The sequence below is a fragment of the Ambystoma mexicanum genome, chromosome 1p (genome assembly GCF_040938575.1).
Source record: "Ambystoma mexicanum isolate Mex_15411 chromosome 1p, UKY_AmexF1_1, whole genome shotgun sequence".
Taxonomy (NCBI): domain Eukaryota; kingdom Metazoa; phylum Chordata; class Amphibia; order Caudata; family Ambystomatidae; genus Ambystoma; species Ambystoma mexicanum.
In genome coordinates, this window is record NC_090921.1 from 681822663 (window position 1) to 681843652 (window position 20990).

Below are 20990 nucleotides of genomic sequence, written 5' to 3' on the forward strand. Positions count from 1 at the left end.
AAGACACAGCACTCCCTGGATGGTGCTTCCCGAGATCGGGCACTCACGGAGCTTGCAGCCTTAATCTGCCTCTTGAGCCATTTGCAAGTGGTGGATTGTCGGCCGCCGTTCACGGTCACGGCTTCCACTCCCCTGGAGATTCCCCACCCCACGGGGACCCGGCGCTCAGGCCCGGTTTTGGAATGGTTTGACATCCTTTTGTTCCCACCCCCCATACAGCACGACCCACGCAGCAACCTTTCCTAACGAGTACCATCAATATCTCGCTCCATGGGTTGGCGTCCAGAAATCAGGAGCATGACTTTGAAGCGGGACGTGACAGAGAAAGGTAAGGAAGGTGTTGCAGGCCCTGAAATATTACTACATCCCACACGTGATGTTGTGATTGCTTGAAGGGACAATTAACTACAGGGCTCACGCATAACACGCCCAATGGCCACATGAGGTTATCATCACACCACAAACCTGCTGAGACACGTACCTCACTTAGGCCTTCAGGACGGATGGAGACGGCCTATACCGGCCACGTAGGTGCCTTACAGCCCACGACTGCTGTACTTTGCTAATGCTCACTGGCCAACACGTGGCCCTCTGAGGAGTTCAACGGAATCAAAGGGAATATTGTACGACAATCAAAAGTCAAACGTGTTGTGGGTGGCTTGGGAAGAGCAGAGACTAAATTGGTTTGGAATTCCACCTCACGCTCAATTCACGTACTTCGACACGGTCCATATTCCTGGAGTCATTCTGGACACACCTGAATTCTCTGCAGACATAGAGGGCCCGACCCAGCAGCCCTGAAAGGTATGCAGTGATAGAATCGCAGCAAATATGTCCTCTTAAATGGCATAAAGGGTCCATGGGTTGCTGGGTGTCCCCTGCATCCTTTACATGGATTACGGCAGCAAAACCACAACCTTTTTGCGGCAATATTTTGTGTCCACAGCCATTTTTCCCACTATTCTAACACATGGAACCCCCTGAAATGCTCTCTATATCACTCACGAGAGATAGGTGACAAGAGGAAACAGACAACTGAAAACCCCTGTGAGCAACTCGTTCCAGCGCGGGCGGCATTCACAGGCAGCCCCCCTCACACCCGCAAAGTACGTCTAATATCTATGCACAGTAAAGGGGCGCGATAGACATCCCTGAGCAAAAAAGTGCCCTCCTCTGAGAAGTGTCTGCAGACCCTCACAGCCACAGGAGATTCATAACAGACACGTCATTGCTAAATTAAACGGAACGACATCTCGGGAAAAGTGATTGAACCCCAGCGTCAATACGTACTCAACCTGGTCCCCATCACGTCCTGTAATTAGAGGGTTGGGCCCCTGTTGCACAGGGCATGTGCCCTCCTCAGATCCATACTCACTCACCATCCAAGATCTCTCGCTGTGATCCACCTCTCAAAGACCACCGAACTTGGCACCCCATCTACAACTAACAGACGACCTTGGTGAAAGATGATTGGGTCCTGTGGAAAGCTGACTTTCTTTTCTACCCTGTGCCTCTGTGAAGGGCAGCTCACTCCACAGTCTCCGTCCCCCACCCACGACCGAGAAGGCTGCCACTCATGGGGCATGTGCCCTCTTCTCCTTTGACAGAGGCTAGGTGATTGACTGGGCTACATAAGACCTCTATACCCCATACTGGAAGCCTCCCTCTGAAACGCCTTGGCTCAAGAGTATATGGACATTAGGGCGAAACTTACACCTTACAGATTCTCCCCACATCGCGCTGAAACTATCCCTCACCCGGTCCCCATAATAATGACCTCAGGGGCAGAAGCAGCCGCAACCAAGGCGGACGTAGGTGACCTACTAAATGAAATGAAGAGCATGAGCGCTGACATAGGTGGGAAAGTGGTTAAAATAACTCAGAGAATCGACAAAATGGAAGAGAGGCTAGATGAAGTCAGAAATAATCAGACCTCCCTTGGCACGCTGGAATCCCAAATGGAGCAGAGGATCGCAGAAATCGAAGCCAGGATAGAAGAATCCTGCCTGAAAGTCAACGACTGGGAAAATCGGGAGCGACGCAACAAGATATGCATTTTTGGCATCCCAGAAAAAGATGGGGAAACCGAGCTAGATCTGAAAAGAACACTACACACGCTCATGAAACTTCTATTCGAAGATGAGTCTGTAGATGAACTGAAAATTGACCGCATCCACAGAGCTGGGGGCGTCGCAGGTGGGCCAAAAATGGTTTTAATGTGATTCCACAACTGCGCTGACAAAGCTAGGGTGCTCGAGAAGGCCAGAGGCTCCCCACAGATCTATCTGGATGCAGCAAATATTTCGATTTACCAAGATTTGTCCTCTCTTACGCTGGCCATAAGAAGGAAATGCCTCTCACTCACCAAATGGTTCAAAGAAAAGGGTGTACGATACCGCTGGGGCAACCCTTTTTCACATACATTTGAATGGGAAGGGAGCACGATCGGGCTGTAATTGGAGGGAGATATCCGCGCCTGTACGGCTGACCTGTTAGGGGACCAGGAGGAGGAACCAAACCGGAACGGAAGAAGGGATGTGGATAGAGAATGGCAAATTAAAAGACCAAAGCGGAGGAAGATACCAGGATCCAGAAAGTTTAGGAGAATGAACGCGTCCCCGGACATGGAACACTGAACTACCTGCCACTATGGGATGGCCTCGTCAAGCTGGGGGTGCTTCAATGAGGACCATGAAAAAGTCGATTATATCTGTGGTATCGAGCGGGGGAAGAGGGGGCTCAATGGTTGTATTGGTGTTCTGAGATGGGCCCGGGGGATGCACGGTCATCACGTGTGGTCCGGAACTGACTCAGTGAAAATAACCCAGTTAGGTCGGATGCCGCAAGGGGGCGGGGGGAAGCTGCAATGGGTAGAAGGAAGGGGGGGACAGTTCCTGGTTTCCATAATGTTACATGCAAGGTTACTGTGAATACTTTAGAAAGAGGTTGTATGAGGCCACAACATGAGCAAACAGGTGGTAGAAATGGCTATGGCAACAGACTCTACATCTGATAGTTCTGGATTCCTTAGGGCTGGCACACTTAATGTGAAGTGACTCAATTCCCCTACCATACGATCATTGGTCACTAGAGAATTTAAGAGGGCGAACCTAGGTCTACTCTTCCTTCAGGAAACCAAGTACGCGCAGGGAGAGGAGCATAGGGTCCTGTACTCTCGGGTGGGATCGGAACACTGGGACTCTGGCCCTCTGCGGAAAGCCGGAGTGGGTATACTTGTGAAAAAGGGATTCAACTTTTAGGTCACTAAAACATGGTCTGACGTAGAGGGAAGGGCCATTGTAGTGGTTGGTAGGGTATGCAATACCACTCTTACTCTTGCAACACTTTACGCTCCCAATACTGGGCAATCTTGCTTCCTCCAACGCATAGTCCTGAAAATCATGTTTGAAGCTGCGGGGCAGATAATTCTGGGTAGCGACTTCAATATATGGGCTGACCCTACACTCAATAGACAGGTTAGCAATCCGGGGGCATCTGAACCGGCCAATGGTGGCCACACAGAGGTGGTGGAAATGATGAAGCTGTACGGGTTGTTGGACATTTGGCGACATTTCCATCCTAATCAAGCAGAGTTCACTTTCTACTCGGCACCATACTCTACATTCACCAGAATAGATTACTTATATCTCTCAGAGGTGTTTGTGGCCTCACACAATCCTGCAGAGATTATACCGATTTCATGGTCTGACCACAAAATGGTCACCACTAAAATGAGTCTCCTTGCGCTGCCCCATAGGAGTCTGAAGTGGCGCTGCAATGAGACACTGTGGAAAGACTGCGTCTTCCGAGAGCACATGGCAGACTAGATTAAAGAATATTTCAGAACAAATGATACATGGGGGCATCCAAAAGAACGGTGTGGGAAGCAGGGAAGGCAACATGGCGAGGCATTCTGATCAAGGAGGGGGATGACAAGAAAAGAGAGAGGACCCTGGTTGAGAACAAACTGAGGCGGGAAATTGCACAACTAGATGTTGCGGCGCAGAACTCTAGAGATGGGAGGGCAGAGAGAATTGCAGAGGCGGTACAGAAGAGGGAGGAACTCTGACAATTGGAGGAGGGGTTGGTTATACTCAAGCTCCAGTTTCTTAGACAAAAACATTATGAAAAAGGCGAATAAAGCGAACGCACTCCTGGAGGGAAAGCGTTTGACATGATAGCGTGGGACTTCTTGGACGCAGTCTTATGTAAAGTTGGAATGGGCCCTACTTTTAGAAAAGGGGTTAAGGCGGTTTATACGTCCCCCCAGGCATCTGTCATGGTTAACTCAGAATACTCTAGATGGTTCAACCTGGGGAGAGGCACGAGACATGGCTGCCCCCTCTCGGCAATACTGTTCCCTCTCTCCCTCGAGCCGCTCGCCCTAATGCTTAGAGCTGATGGTCAGGTAGAAGGTCTCAAAGTAGATGGAAAGGAATATAAAGTAGCCCTCTACGCTGATGACCTCTAACTCCATGTAACAAACCCCATGACATCAATACCTAGAGCCATTCACCTGATAGAAACATACAGAGCATTTTCAGGCTTTAAAATCAATAGGTCCAAATCTATACTGTTTCCATTACAGACACTTGCCCCCAAGAACTCCATCAAATTCTCTCAGCTAGTACTTTAGTTGGGGGGATCCACCCTACACTACTTGGGGATCAACCTGACGAGGAATATGGAAGATATGTATGCAGCAAACTTCCCCACATCCTTACCTCGTTTCACGCAGACTTGGCGAAATGGCGGAAGCTCACAATCTCCTGGATGGGGAGGCTTACGCAATTGAAATGGTATGCCTCCCTCGATTTCTATACCCATTCCAAGTGCTCCCCATGAGGCTGCCAGAGGTATTATTCAGAGATAAAAGGTGCCATCCTGAAATTCTGGAAATTGGCAGGGGAAGAAGGCAAGAATCCTGTACGAAGCACTCATTCTGCCCAAAGATAATAGAGGGGTGGGACTCCCAGGCTTAAAGTTATATAATCAAGCAGCACAATTAAAAATGTTGATTCGCCACCTGAGAGGGAGAAAGGACCTACAATGGGTTCACCTCGACAATTACAATCTGGCTCCTGTCTCTATTTCGGAATGGCTGTGGGTCCCCAGATTGAAACTCCTTCGTAGGCTCTGGGACCACCCCATTCTTGGCACAATATGGGACATATGGAGGCATGGGGTGGACATGAAGGGGGTTACCACATGGCCTTCTCCTCTGAGTCACATATGGGCCCCAGGGGTACGTGAGGAGATACCTGAGCATTCACAATATCAACCATGGTACGATGCAGGCCTGGAGAGGGTGGGACAACTGTGGTGAGGCAGTGTCTTTCTTACAATCCCAGAACTGGAGGAGGCACTTGGAATTCGCCCAATCCCGGTCTTCCTCTATCTGAGACTTAAGGGTGTTCTCTCCAGAGAAAAATGGCGAATGAAAGTACAGAGAGAAATCACGCCATTTGAGAAACTGCTGGATACAGTGACCGAAAACACGGGTATGATCACGAGTATGTATAGGGCTCTGCTGGACAACGGGAGGAGATCTACTACTAAACTCAAGCATAGGTTGGAGCAGGATCTCGGTAGAGAGCTTGATGAAAGTACATGGGTAAAGATGTGTAAAGGTGCCGCACAGGTGTCGATCGCAGATCAATACAAAACACATGCCATCAAGTTGCTTCACAGATGGCAATATGACCTCTACAGGCTGTCGAAAAAGTATCAGGCTACGAGTCTGTTGTGCTGGTTATCATGCAGGGAGAGAGCTAATTATTGGCACATGTGGTGGGAATGTCCCTGGGTTCAGGTATTTTGGAACAAAGTTCTAGGCTGGATCAAGCAGGTAGACGGGATCTCCTGAGAGGTCACGCCTCTCCTGATATTGTTTGGCTTAGAAGAAGGTGAGGATGAAGTACTCAAAGTGAATGGAATTATAGCCCCCTTACTCCTTGCTGCACAAGCTTGCTTGGTTATCAACTGGAAGGCAAGCCGACTCACCATTAAGAGAGAGTGGATTGGAGTTGCCACGAACATTTATACAATGGAAAGGATCACTGCAGCCCTTCATGGTAAGGTGGCTCAAAATGAGGCTTTATGGAATGACTTTGTGAACGAGTACACCCCAAACTCCATGTGGTGCTCAACACAGAAGATATGAAGGAGAGAACAACACTTGAAATATACCTTATGAACGATGAGCGGTGCGAGCCCGGCAATCCGTGAGACAAGTTGTCACTGCAGCCAAAACAATTTGTTTTGTTATAGTGAATGAGTACATTGAAATGTGATCCTTGTACGACATAAACTTAATAACATGAGAATGTATTAACAGAAGAGAAGGAATCTTGTCCTGGAGGGTCGAGGGAGGGGGGAGCGGGAGTTTGAAACTACAGTGGTTGGTTATATTTCATTTGGCAGGGGAGGTAAGAATTGGAATTGTGTGGTTGTAAACTGGCCCGAATACCAAATGTACGTTATACATTTTCTGTGTTTAAAACCTCATAAAACCAAATAAAAAAAAAAAATGAGGTCACTTGTTTACTTTCTTTGGTTAAGGGAGTTTGATGATACACTGGTGACAAATCAAGCATGGTAAATACATAGGTGTCATGGATGCGGTTCAACATGTCGGCAATCCCGGATATGGATGCTTGTCCACAATTAGGTTTTTATTTACTTCTCTAGTGTCCACACAAACCCTTATTTTCCACTCTTCTTTTGAGCCATTACAATAGGACTTACCTATTCGGCAGACTTTATGGGTTTGATGACCCCTGCCATTCTAGTCGCTCCAGCTCCTTCTCCACCACTGTTCTCAGACCCAGATGGATATTCCTGACTGAATAGCTAACAGGAATAGCTTCAGGTTTAATAACAATTATGTGTGCATATCCCTCCAAGCAATTTATTTTATTGCTGAATCATTCTGGGAACACGTCTTCCTCCACCAGCTCTTGTGTTGTCAGCAACATATTTCTTTTCTTTCATGATTGGAGCACAGAGCCATATGTTCCAGACCAGACTTTCTTTGCAATTTATACCATATTTTCCAGTGTGGGGTTTCCACACTCACAGTCGCTCCTGTATTGTTAAGCTATTGGTGTGTGTGATGATTTGGCCCCTTATCAACTCGTCTATGTCTATTCCGAAAATTGCAAAAGATAGCCAAGTTAAGGAGCTCTGATATATATTCTTCTACTATAGGTTTTTGTTGCCTAGCATAAAAGAGGAATATGTTTATTGGTCTTTGATAGATAGTATTCATCTAACGGTTCAACACTTGCTCAGATAGATTCATGTGTCCTGCTCCTTGCTCTTCCATGAGCAGCGGTATCTCGCCGAAGTTTCTTTGCCCTTCTTGGCCCAGGTCTACAGGTCTAGCAACCTCTTATTCTTTGCTGTTAGACCATCATGCTCAACCACACTTTAGTCATTTGCCCAATATTGCTTCCATTCCACCCAGGAAATGACCGGTTTCCCAGGCATAAATAGGAAACTTTCAGATGGAACTTGCAGTCTCTGGCTCGTGGCAATTTTATGTGTGTGGTTGATGAACGATTGTGCAATATACTGTCTCCCTGCACCATCTTTAGTTTCAATTGTGGTATAATGTGGCTAATGAACATTCGTGCACAGGACAGCTTCACAGCTAATAAGTGTCCACACACTTTGGATAACTAAATCTAGTTGTGTCGTTCCCTCTGTGAATGCTGTGCTCTTCACTGCTATATTACATCTCTCCTTTCATGCTCTTCCGGCATCTGTGTTACTTGGTAACACTGCAGAGCTGTATGGTGCGCTATGTAGTGCTTTAAACTAGCTTCTCCGAAGCCGCGTCCACATTTTCCTGTAATGCAATGGGGTTTTTTGCCTCGTGGACATGCCTTTCTCTAATGTCTCTGATGTAGGGCGGGCCAGGGCTCTATGGAGGTGGCCGTGGGGAAGGGGCATTTGCTCCATATATGGAGCCTGGGGCAAGACGAATCGTAATCTGGGGAGTTTATACCCTTGGCAATTAAAAGGGACAGGCAGGTTTGAATTAGAAATCTGTCACAATACCAATGAGTTTACTGCAAAGCTGACACCCAGATATAGGCCCATTAATGGAGATGTGGCCAGTATAAGCTGGATAGTCCCCTGAATAATAGTGAAAGTAAGTAAAGAGGTCAAAGGTTTTATGTTTGGAACAATGGAAGTGATGGGGTGGGGGAGATGTTAGGATTAGGCTAAAGAGCAGTGGGAGAGAAAGAAAAGGATCTGAGCAAAAAAAGAGAGCATTGCTTTGTATGGGTACTGTATTTTTTCCGTGTATGCGTCTGTTCGCTTCTGGCCTTTGCTTAATTTTGAGGGTCTGGTAGTTTGAGGGGACTACTGGTGCTTTCTTTTGAGGGAGTACGCTGTGTTTGTTCTCGCTCCCCCAAATTCAGTAAGGTCTCATCCATGCCCAGAATAAAACACAAGGAGCCGCCATTTTGCAAACATTTTTAAAAGCAGCTTTTACACCAATACATATAAATAAAAAGGTTCACACAATTTTTGCATACATTTCCTCCCAATAAAAACAAAAAACCCACCTACAGCTACGGAATGTTGCCAAGTATTACTGTGAGTAAGGCCTGCGTTGACAAAAATTGTGACCTTCCTGGGTATTCACTTTTCGCAATATGTGACCATTGACTGCAAACTGTTTCCACAATAATATCTCTGTGAATGGCTCCAAAGAAGGAAACTTTCTTGTCCATCTTTGTGTGACACCTGGGACACCAGGCTTGAAAGGCACGGTACCCCACCCCTCCTTCACCCTCCAAAAAGCAGCAACTGTTTACACTGAACAGGGGGTACTGCCGCTGCTACTTAAGGCCCTCACAAAGTGTGCAACAAGGAGGAAAGCCGATTGGAGCAGGCACTAGGACTGGTATTTGCCTAAGCCTAAGCGGCATCAGTCTCACAGCTCAGTCTTTGTCACAGGGCAACACATGTCTGAGCGCAGTTTCGGGTTGTGGTGTGTTGATTGTATGTTGGAATGTATGTCTTCTAATGCACTCAATAATAGGCATTTTTTAAACTGAGTTTTATTTATACAACCTAAGGTTTGAGGGGGAAGAGGAACTTTCAAAAGAAGCACGCAATTGTGTGGTGTGCTTATAACAAGCAAAGTGGTCCGACGCGTATTGCTCCATCGTGTTTTTGGAGCAGTTGGACCGTCTTTCCACCCGCCTATCTATCCCTCCAGCCCTGGTGGCCATGGTGTTGCTATTAGTGAAGCTGGCAGGTGCTTTATCCAGACAGAATCCTGAAAATGTCCTATCCCCTTCCTGGGCCAAAAGACCATGGTGCTCCTGAAAATGCAATAAGTGTGTTTGAGGACAATGGTTTCCAGGGCACACATCTCTAATTTTAGGTAAGTGTGCTGCGTCTCCTCAGGAGGGTGATGCGTGAGCGTCCAGGTGGATATGAGCCTTTGAGCGTGCTTAGGAAACTCGGCAATCTAGTTCAGGCTAGTAGGTCACAGCCAACTTTTATGGCCAAAATAATGCTCTGGCAGATATATGTGCATCCATGTAAGGGCACAGCACGTTTACTGTTTCTTGCCTGTACTATATGCATCCAGTAACTGTTGGGTGTTGTGGCCTTGGCTCACCGTCCTCCTGCGTTAAGGTTTGAACATCCTTATTGACTCATGTAGCCCAGAACTGGGAGAAAGGAGCTGTGCCTGGCAGACTTTCTCCTTGGCCCTAGTCTCTGTTCAGAGCCTAGGAGAGGAGCTATGTGTCAAAGGTTGTCCCTTATTGTCTGACTCTACCAAGCCTCATGTCATGATTTAAGAAAAAGAAGCCTTATGTGGTTTGGAGTTAATTCTTATGTGCTTTTGGGGTTATCCTCATTGTCTGAACCTTCCCCATCCCATGGCATGTCCTAAGTCAGGGGAAAGGAGCTGTTTGTCGGAAGTTGTTCCTTATTGTCTGACCTTACCCAGGCTGATGGCATGATTAAGAAGAACGGAGCCCTGTGTGCTTTGGAGTTATTCCATGTGTGCTTTGGAGTTATTCCATGTGTGCTTTGGAGTTAATCCTTGTGTGCTTTGGAGTTATTCCATGTGTGCTTTGGAGTTATTCCTCATTGTCTGAGTAGGCCCCACCTCATGCCATGAGTCATGGCGAAAGCACTGCCTGTGTATTTGTGGTGTGCCTCGCTTTCCAGACACCCGGTGAACATCCTTTGGTTTTTGCGCAGTTATGAAGATTTTCAAGATTGTTCTGCTGAGGTGGCATGAGGTATTTTCAAAGTGGTCCGATACTTATTGCCCCATCGTGTTTGTGGAGCAGTTGGACAGTCTTTCCACCCGCCTACCGATCCCTCCAGCCCTGGTTGCATAGGTAGGATAGCTCAGCGGCAACATGCTCGACTTGGAAGCAAGTTGACACAGAGCCACACAGGTTCGATCCCCAGGCCTGCGCTTAGAAACCTCTGGGTATTAAGCGCGTTATAAATAACCTATCATATCATATCACATTAGTCTTCTCTTCAAACCTAGAATGCGGGTGATATACGCATAGTCCATAGGTTTGCGCCTGAGAATTCTTAAGGTGTGACCCTCCATTCCAGCCTCATTCTTGCCGTTCAGGAAAAACTTAAAAACCCTACTATTTAGTACAGACCTCTTATCTTAGACCTTAGGCCCTTCATATATCAACGTCTACGCGGACGACCCCACAGCCACTACGAAAAACTCTAAGGGCCTCATTACACGGAAGGCAGTAAGGGTTAACGGTCACCGGTAAGGGTACCGGTGACCGCTAAACCTTACCGCCTTACTACGAGGTCCCTTTGCGGGACCCGACCTTAACGCCTGGTGTAGACCAGCCGTTAAAGTTGGGTCCCGCAAAGGGATCTTGGTGCTAATTACGGTACCGCAATTTGCGGTACCGTAATTAGCTCCTTCCCCATTCCCATAATGCCCTTTGGGGCAAAAATGGGAATGGGGAAGGGCCATGGAGAAAGGGGGAATTACCGCCCCGCCAACCTTGGAATGGGGTGGTAATTCCCCTTTTCTCCATGGTGGTACCGTTATGGTACCAGCGGCAACCATGGTGCTAATAGCACCATGGTTTACCGCCTTCCGTGTAATGAGGCCCTAAGTATACTCAACCAATGTAACTGTAACGATCTTCTGAATGTATGTCTTTGATTCGCAACGTAACAGACTTTGGTAATGCCATTGCTTCTATGTAAATGCCTTTGTTATCTAAGCCTGAAAATACTTGTAACCATTTCCTTAAGTGTTAGAACCTAGTTGCCTTCGGCCTTTGGGCGCTTTACAAATGTGCAAATAAATAAATCCCATATTTTCGTTGTAGAGCCGAAGAGCTACAAGTGGACCTTTCCTGAAAACCCAATGCCGACTATATCATATATAGTGGAGTAAAAAACATGTGTAGTGGGCTACGCTTTAATAATTATGTCTGGGAGGTGGAAACATGATGCCGTTTACGGACTTTCTGCATTTGTGTCAGTATACATCACTTTGGCTTGCAGTTTCTTTTCCATATAGTGCGTGAAGGCAAACTGGATGAGTGGCGCCAGAGGGATGGACCTCTTGAAGACGCTGCCGCCCTTTCTGAACATGAGGTATTGAGGAAGTGTGCGGAAGGAAGCCTCTGCAGGAGTTGCTGGCAGGGCGTGTGTCTTTGCTGAGGTGGTACGGCAACTGTCCGTCTCTGTGGCCCCTTCCTCCTGCTGCAAACTTCAACTCAAGGGGGCTCATTACAAGGCTCATTACAAGTTTGCCGTTCTGGAAATAAGGTGCCAGTAATGGCGTATGATGGCACTTTCCAGGCAAGGCAAAGTACAAGTCTGCCGCTGGCGGCTGTGATCTACTGGCAGGCAATGATCAGGCCACTACCGGCAGACAACTTCTGCAATCACTGGCACCGGTATTACCAGTTCCGGGGATTGCGGCATCCCCATCCCATGGAGTCCTATGTGACTCCATGGGAATTGGGATTTACCGGTGTCGCTGCCACCCGTAATAGTCCTGTAATACCGGGATACGGTAGTCCCCCAGGGGGAATGACCGGCGGGATACCGGGGCACGTGTAATGGTCTCTGCTCCATACACTGTGTCACTGCCACATAAGAGACCAGCAAAGTAAGGGAGGATGCGGCTGCTCTTTGTTGCCAGGTCACGCCCCGTCCCAGTTGATCTACTTTGAGGAAGGCGCTTCATAAATCTCAAAAACTACAAATACAGCATCAAGGCTCTTCACAGCAGCAGAGGGTGTGCAGCTGTTCAATACAGTCTTAATATAAAGCACACAACCATCCTTCTCGTGTTTCACAAAAAACACAATTTAATGTGAAAACTCATGACCCTGTCGGTACAGTCTATGCCCTTGCTGGTCAATGGTTTCTGGACACTATATTTTTGAGGCACTATTTCCTGTTCACTTTGTATTAAAAGTATAGATTTAAATGAGTGTTCACGCCCCCCCTGCCCCCAACCTCCAACAAAGCTCGTCTTTCATATGGTCTTTGATGATTTTTGAAAAAATGATCCCTATAGTTGTGTTTTGGTTTTGTTAAGAGCTGATCTACCTGGTGAGCATCACAGCACTGATGCCTTGAAACACTTGTGTATAGGCGCGTTATAAATGCCATATCATATCATGTTTGGCATGCTCCGCGACATGGAGAACCTTCACATCATAAAGTATGAAACTGTTTCTATGCACGTGCAGTTCCTAGCTGGGGAATCGCAAGTGCTTCACACTTTCGAAGCACTATTCAAAAGGACATGTTTTTGAGCGAACCTCACAATCATGGCTAGATTTTGCCCCTTTCCGCATTTTGTGCTATCTGGTCGCCTTACTTACTAATCTGGAAAGGAGCGGCAGTGGGAGAACTTCACAATAATACAATATACTGTGTGTTTGTCTGCATGCAGTCCACATTTTGCAACCAAATGGCAGGCGGCCATCTTGGGAAGTAAATACTATGTGCACCATTCATAGAAGGCCCACTTAATAACTAGGGTAAAACGTAAGATTTCTTGAAAACTACCCATTTCAAAAGCTATTCCCTGTTAGGCTGTTATCACCGGCATTCCTTCTGTTATGAAAGCAGCACGTCACAGATTTCAGTATTGCCCCTGTTGGCAGGATGGCACCTGAAACTGCAGTCCAAAATTGGCATTACGTAGTTCAGCGCTGCGGTGCTGTCTGGCCATTTTCTGGACAATGGTGTAAGAATCTGAGATGGTGCAAGTACCTCAGGTGGTGTTTGCACCTGGGCTTTTAATGGATGGCAACACATGCCATGTGATGTGAGTAGCAGAGTCAAAAACTAATGATGGTTCTCGCTGGGCATATGTGGCAACAGCTGGCAATTGGTGTGAGTACCTGGGGATATGATGCCAATACCTGGCAAATGCCTTAGATCTCAGACAAAACCATTGCCTTTGTCAATACTTGTTTCATTTCCCCTGAGGCCCCCTCCTGAGGGGGCAGTATTGGTGGCAGAAGCTAAGAGCCAGGATTGTCTTTTCCCTTCTATTAAATAGTGTAGTCGATGCACCTCAAACATTTCACCATCTGTGCAGTAGGTTGGGGGGTACGGAGGGGGGTCATGAATGGGGTCCACACACCTGCAAAGCCACTTTCTCTCCGATGAAGGACATTGACTGAATGCAAGGATTGGCATGCGTAGTCGCTCGGATGACCAGGGGATTTGATGATCAACTTCCTGAAGAATAGCATGTGCTTATTTAATCGAAAGTGGGCGTGAGTAGCCATGTGACCTAGAATGGATGGCTGTGTGTCTGTGTATGTGTGTGTCATAGCTGCTAGAAGTGGGGAATAGCCCCAGGTTCTATTAAAGACGTGTCCCATTTCCTGTGAGAGGCAGTGTTTTGCTGTAACTTCCATATTTTGGGGAGCTCTACAGGGGTGTTGCTAGGTCTGGAAAAGACCCGGGGCTACGCTGATGTCGAAACTGTTTGGACTGGGGGCTAGCCAGCCTTTTGGCTGTAGCTCCTGAGATTCTATCCGGGGCTACAACCGAAAGACCAGGGGCTATAGCCCCCTTAGCCCCCCTCTAGCAACGACCCTGGAGCTCTATATTTCCAGTGAAGTTCGTTATAGTTGACTTGAGTTTCGTGTTCCCTAAGAAATACATTTCAGGAGCTATCTGGCAGTTTTGGACAAAAGATGTTCTGACCCCACAGATCACTTTGCTTTTGGCAATCACAAGAAAGGCTAACGTAGGAGTCGAAACTCAGGCACCATTATACTCAACAAGACCTTAAATGGCTCATGTACGCACACCTTCTCAGAGATCTGTGTCCGTGACCATGGGCAATGGTGCTGAAATAACGTACGCAGAGTATTAGTCATCAAAACGTGTCATCTCGGCAGAGACACGGCGAGCCCGTTCCGCAGTTTCAATGGGCCCCCTTTAGCCAGCAGAACGTCAACACAGAGCGTGGGTGTTCTGCAAAAACTAAAGGGAAAGCAGCTCATCGAAAAGTGGTTGCCATTTTGGAAGGGCGATTTCGTACACTATTTGGAACAGCGTATGCCAATGTATTTGCCATACATATACATGAATTAGTTCTCAGAAGTGGATGTGTAACTATTTTAAAATTGTTTGTATGTGGTGGTGTATTTTTTAAAGCGGCTCCTGAGTTTACGTGGCTGCATTGTATACAAAGTATGTTAGAAGTTGCCACAGTTTATCTTGCTATTTGAAATGTCGCTGCAATCTGTTCTCATTCACAATCTTTAATCACTCTTATAAATAAACACAGGAATGCATTCTGGAATGAAGTAACCTTTCTATATCTTTTCCAATTTCGTTTGGGCAGCTGCCATCTTGATGAGTGCATGTCTGCAGCTCAACCCTCGTTCAAGGTCGCCATGTTTCTTAGGGATTCCAACAAGCATTTCCTGCTTTTAAACACATTTACGTTAGGGTGGCCAACTCTTTGATAGTCTTTCACGGGACACTTGCCCACAAGGTGGTGATGATGTCACAACGTCATTCACGTTTGACCCGCCCCTTTTGAAATACATTTTTTTTTTAATGGCTCTTAATACCTGGCTAAATTGGAATGCAAATGGTTTGTCCTTGGGAGGTGATGGCCACGTTTTTTAACGTGAAACATGACCATCACGACCCCAGGAACAAAGCATTAGCATTTCAATTAAACCAGGTGTCAGAGCGTTACAGCTCGACCTGGAGGCTCAAAAGGATCCAGGGCTGCAGATCCACCGAGAGAAAGAAAGCAGCAGGCGGCAGCGCCATGCTGTGTCCATGGCCACTTCAGTTTGCAGAGTGGCTGTGCTGGAGGCAGGTTGTCCTGACGAAAGTTGGGACAACCTGCGTCCCGCACAGCCACTCTGCAAACGGCGGGACGGAGTCCCTAATTGCGGGACAATCCCCCGAATTCCGGGACAGTTGGCCACCCTAATTTACGTACACATTTTTCTCTACAGTACAGTACCTGGGCCATTTAGGGTCTTGTTGACAATAAAGGGGACTAGGTTTTTAATCGTACTTAGTACTAATAAGTGCTTTATGAAGAGATGGCAGCCCACTCCTCACTGCTATAGAATTTGAGAACATGAAGACCTGCTATAGAGTCGACTGCGTTTTTCTGAAGTAGAGGCCAGTAGTAGTGTTGCTACACCGCAGGTAAAGAGGTTGTTACCGAGTTCCTTGCAATAAAGAGTGGGAAATATGGGCCAGCATTGTAATCAGATGGCCATTCCTCTCCTATCTGTAGTGTTGAATGAGTCACAAGGTGACTCTCAAAAAAGGACTTGACTTTTCCTCATGTGCATCAAGAACTCGTCTCTCTGCCATGTGAGTGAACGTCGGCCCATGCCTCCTCAGGATGATTTTCCAGTGACCATACACGTTGTAGGCTCTCCCCACCTGCCCCATTGCTCCGATTTACTGATGAAAGCATGGAGACCTCATTCTATATATGGGGCTGTCGCGCATCACCTGGCCGCTTTGCTTAGCTGCGCGCAGAAATTTTTAATCATCAACTTCCGTACGAATTAGCTAGAGCTCAGTTGTGTAACTCGTCTAATTCCCACAAAAAGGGGACAGGGATTCACAGCTAAGGCTCCTGGTGGCACCAACGTTTTCTAAGACAGGTAATCAGGTGTTCAGTTTTGGCCTCCTAATGGTTGATGGGCTGCCAGGGCATACTAGAGCTAGAAGTGCAAAAGGAAATATTTTGAGCCTCTAATCGCGGGCTGGTTGGAGCCCCCTTTGTAATGCCAAGCTGTGGCATCTTTTATGTCCATGTGTCCAATTATTTCAGTGTCTAGGTTTCTGTGTGTCCAGATGAAATGTGTTGTGGGTATGCGTTGGGGACGATTGCACGGATACAGGGCCATACTGTCTCACCACACAATGTGACCCGCCTACCAGCATAGCATGATGGCTCTTTGGCACTCAGCGGGTGTTAGTCTTAGCCATGCTCGGACTGGCCTATGATGCAATAGGGCAATACCTGAACCAAAATGCTAGTATTGGCCACTTTTTGGGGTCAAAGTGGGCCACTTTTTGGGGTCTAAGTGGGCCACTTTTTTGGCCCATGTGGACCAGTTTGATAAGTTACTTCACCATGCGGCTATTGGTTTTGACCAGTTTTACTGAATTTGTTGTCACAAAAGGAATGAATGGCCATTTGCAACTGTGGGCCACTACTCCATTGATGCCCGAGAGAATGTTATGCCCCAGTCCGACCCTGGCCTTAGCCACTGCAAGTGAGTAACCATGTATGTCTACATGAAACTTGCTGAAAGGAGTTTCTCATTGAGCCTCATTTAGAGGCCAGCAGATGGTAAAATCCGACGGTTTTCCAACAGAGGAAACAAGCCTATTTAAAGTTAGCAATGCACCGGAAACCTGCCGGTGGAAAGCGGCCATATAATCCACTGGTCTCCATACATGGCAATGAGGACTGATGGATTTTCTCACAGCTTTCCGCTGGACGAAGTCGATGTAAAGGCGTTGTAATACTAACTTTAAATAAGATCGTTAATCCCGGTGGAAAACTTGCAGATTTTACACTCTGCCAAACTCCGAGGCCCATTGACATAGCTAGACTTGGTGGTGAGGGCCCAAACGTTCTATTGGGGGACTGCCATTTTGTTTCTTAGTCAATTACAAAAATGTGAGGCTCAGAGTCACCAGGCCCCTAGCACTATCCAACCAGATGACGTTCCAGTGCTCTTTTCCATGTGTTTCAATGGCATGCCGCCAGATCTATGATGGAGAAGCCTATTTATTTTACATGCAAAAATGTTTATTAAAGATATGTGTACTTTTTTCCTCCTAAAACATCCCTCACTGTAGTATAAGTCAATGGGACCGTTTAAGTCTTTCTCTTTCCAAATCTCACTCAGATGTTGGCATGTATGCATGGGTGTGTTCTGCGTGCTGAGGCCGTCCTACTATCAACATAAATATGGCATATGGCTCTCTGCCCCCACACTCTCCACATCAGTGCCTAGAACCTCCCACTCGCTGCATGCTTTTTTAAAGAGCCTCCAGCTCCTGTTTGAATACATTCCTTCCGGCCAAGTAAATTCACCACCCAGCCCACCAACTGTAAGTACACTTGAAGGCTGTAACGCAGCTCCTCCCCTTCAACAGTTCACCAAGTGTGAGTACTACTTTGAAGCTCCGCTTTCATCCGCCACCGTATTAGAGCCCTACACAGTGCCTTCTATCTTTTAGAATGTGCGTTTGCTCTTTGGAATGTCGTCCACCTATTACCGTACCCCTATTAAAGTACCAATTCAAGGCGCCCTGGACACGGACATCTTCAGTAGGCCTCACTGGTACCCATTAAACTGATCAGCGGTCTAGTTTCTGTCAGATACAGTCATGAGTGAACAGAAACCCTGTGCTCCACGTGGGCAGCGTGTTAGGCACAGTAGCATGGGAGGCTGATGAGACCTCACAGGCAGATGCCCCCACGTCCACAAGGCGTTTTGGTAAAGGTTTGCGTGAGGCTGATTGGTAAATTGCCAGGCTGATGTGTAAAAGCTCCCAGCACTTTGGCGGTTGAGGCACTCATTCCTCTGGTTGCTGTTTGTGGGACATTGATGGGTAAATAACCCCTTATGCAGTAGATTGGTGGGTAAATTCCCCCTGCTCTCTGGGAGCTGACTGCCACTGCGTGCGCTTTTGACCTACTCTTCTGTGACTGCTAGGGGTGGGGGCAGAGATGGGATCTTCTCAAGCCAGGCGATAGTCCAAGGTGTCCTTCTCCATGTAGTCTGTCCAGGTGGAAGAGGGCATGCTGCGGTAGGGGTCCAGCAGAATCCGGAAGCAGCGGACGATGAGGAGTCCCAAGAAGATGAAGAGGAAGAAGACAAACACAAAGGCAGCTTTCTGCTCCAGGGTCAAGGAGGCGACGGGCAGAGTGGCCCCGGCGGAGGAGAAGGTGGTGCTAAAGATGTCTTCCGTCATGACTGTCCCCTGGGTAATGTTTCTCAGGCGGACGAGCGCCTTCCTCAGTGGACACCTGAAACAAAAACAACCCATTAATGACACCAGCATGACGAGGGATGCTAAGGAGGTTTAGTCTTCAGTGTGGACCAATAATATTTCATTTTATAATGGCATTTTATTTTATATTTTATACATAAACGTACATCACTTGCAATGCACCCTGCTGCTAGCGTGTTGTACCTCTTTCTACCTCTGTCTGTTACAATTCCCGTGCCTCAAGACAACATAGCATGTATAAAGGATGGTCTTGTGTATAAGGTCAGAGCATTTCTCAAAAAGTGCATAAAAAGCGGCGGATGCCTGTGCGCATGCGCAGCTGCGCTCGCACACTGGTCCCCTACCTTCGGCAGCTTCCATACCCAGATCCCTGAATGTCCTCTCGCCCAGAGGAGATACTGCTTGCAGAGCTGCAGGTCTCTTCCTGAATGTGTGACTTATCACACAAGGGTTCTTACCCTCTTATCCACCACAGGTCCTTTGCTAGCCATTTATGCCTCAGCAGCCTAGTTTAAAATGATGCCAGGGGTGCTCTGTTCATTTCTCTAGAGGAATCTCAAAATCTCTCAGCTCGCGCCCTCAAGAACAGGCTTGGCCTTAAATAATGCTGCTCCTCTTGCCTTTATGAGGAGGAAAAGGGTGAATGCATTGCTTTTTTCAGACCCTCCGAGATGCCATGGAGCCCAAATTCCAGATGTGATTTGGACATCCATCTGCAGATCCCTGTTTCGGAGCAAGGTTTGCAGCCCCGTCTGTGATTTCTGAAATTGAGGTCCTCAAGACCTTTGATTATTTTTACAGACAAAGTTCAGTGGCCAGGAATGGCTCTGTTGCTGGACCTAGCCTGCATAATCTAAAAAGGCAGCACAAGTGGGGCATTTCACTGAGGCCCCTCTGGGTTCTTCTTCCCCATTTGCCTGTGATCTGTCCTTTGGGCAGAGAGTAAAAACAAATAAACTAAGGAAGGAGGAGCCTAGCACCGTATGCGAGTGGTGCAACCTGCCCTTTGTGGGCGGAGGCTGCAGTTCACAAACACTGGAAGCACAGGAGACACAAATCCAAGAAACCTGTGGCCCACCATTCAGAGTCCACCAAAGCACATTCTCAGCTGCACGGGCAGGTGAGCCGTACCCGTGTCCTTAGAGAAGCAATTACACTTCCCCAAGAAGAAGAAGAAGAAGAAGAAGCATGCCTTGGCCATGATAACAAAGGCCCCAAGCATTGCTCCTCCGTGGCGTCTATCTGGGATGGGCCCACCCCTCCAGTAAGGGATCAGTGGAGGAAACAGGCAGCTTCCTTCCCTGCATCTTCAGAGGAGAGCACCCTTAGCGCTTTGTAGAAGAGCAGTTACATGCCTCTGCAGGAAATGCCGCCCCCCTACATCCTGTATGTTGGAAGCCTGAGATTGTGCCATGCTTGACACCAGCAGTTGTGACCGTATCATGGCAAATATTCAAAAGAAGATACCCACGGAGAAAACCCTATCAAATGTATCCCGAAGAGACGATAATCTGAGGGAGGAACTCCCTGAAGGAATATGAAAACGAGTGAAAGAGGAGCTGGTGACGTCACGAGAGATGAGTGTGATGCACCGAGAATACTGGTTGAAGAGAAAGTATGGACCTAATAGAAACTGATGACGAAGTTAGGAATCGAGTAAACTTTCATATGTGAAGAGAAGATTGCACCTGCGTGACGCACTGCAGAAAATGCAAGTCATTCAATAACTGTACAGATGCAGCAACACAAGGAGCCGGCATTGTATAGAAACTGGGCATCAGTGTCATAAATCTAGTAAACCGGGACCGATGGAGAGGAAAGGCTGATAACTGTGTCACAGCAAGAATTAGCTGAGATTGTGGATACACATGAAGAGGCAATTTAGCCTGATGTAAAAGTTGGAGCAGCCAAGGCCGGTTATCTATTCTCAAAGGCGGTGAACTTGAGGAGCTGAATCATCCCTTGTTAAGGTGCAAAGAAAGAACACCAAGCGTGCCAAGTTTTATTAGTTTAAGGCATTTAAATGCTGTAAAATGGACCAAAACGTGGTCTGTTGTCACGTGAGCCAAGGACAGAAATAGAGTTGAGCTTGAAGTCCTAGAACCACAATAGTGCGTGCTCGCACTCCCTTATATTTCAAGAGACAAGAATACTTTGCAAGGCCAAGTTCAAAGACAATCTTCATGGCAGAAGGCTTGGGTGATGAGAGACGCTGGGCTAATTGGGTGGGGAGGTAAAGTGAAGGCCACCTCCTGGCACCTGGGCTTGAGCTTACTTGCTGCTAAGTGAACCGAATGTTCCAGAGCGTGCCAACCAATTGTAGAGGGCCATATAACGAAGGGCCTTATAGTTTGAGAACCAATGATATACCGTGTAGTTAATAGTGTTGAAGATGACATATTTTAGGGGTAGGCATAAGTTGTCCACCTGACAGTAGATATCCATTCACAATC

At 47.3% G+C, this 20990-nt stretch overlaps 1 protein-coding gene across 1 annotated transcript in view; it reads right to left on the bottom strand.

The window, feature by feature from the left end:
• Nucleotides 1-8481: 8481 nt before the first annotated feature.
• Nucleotides 8482-20990, bottom strand: part of LOC138579446 (cortexin-3-like) — a 73340-nt gene continuing 60831 nt past the window's right edge. Inside the window, exon 2 of the mRNA XM_069649779.1 lies at nt 8482-18553. Coding sequence (XP_069505880.1) covers nt 18265-18498 — 234 coding nt within the window. The 5' untranslated portion in view covers nt 18499-18553 and the 3' untranslated portion in view covers nt 8482-18264. The remainder of the gene's footprint in view (nt 18554-20990) is intronic.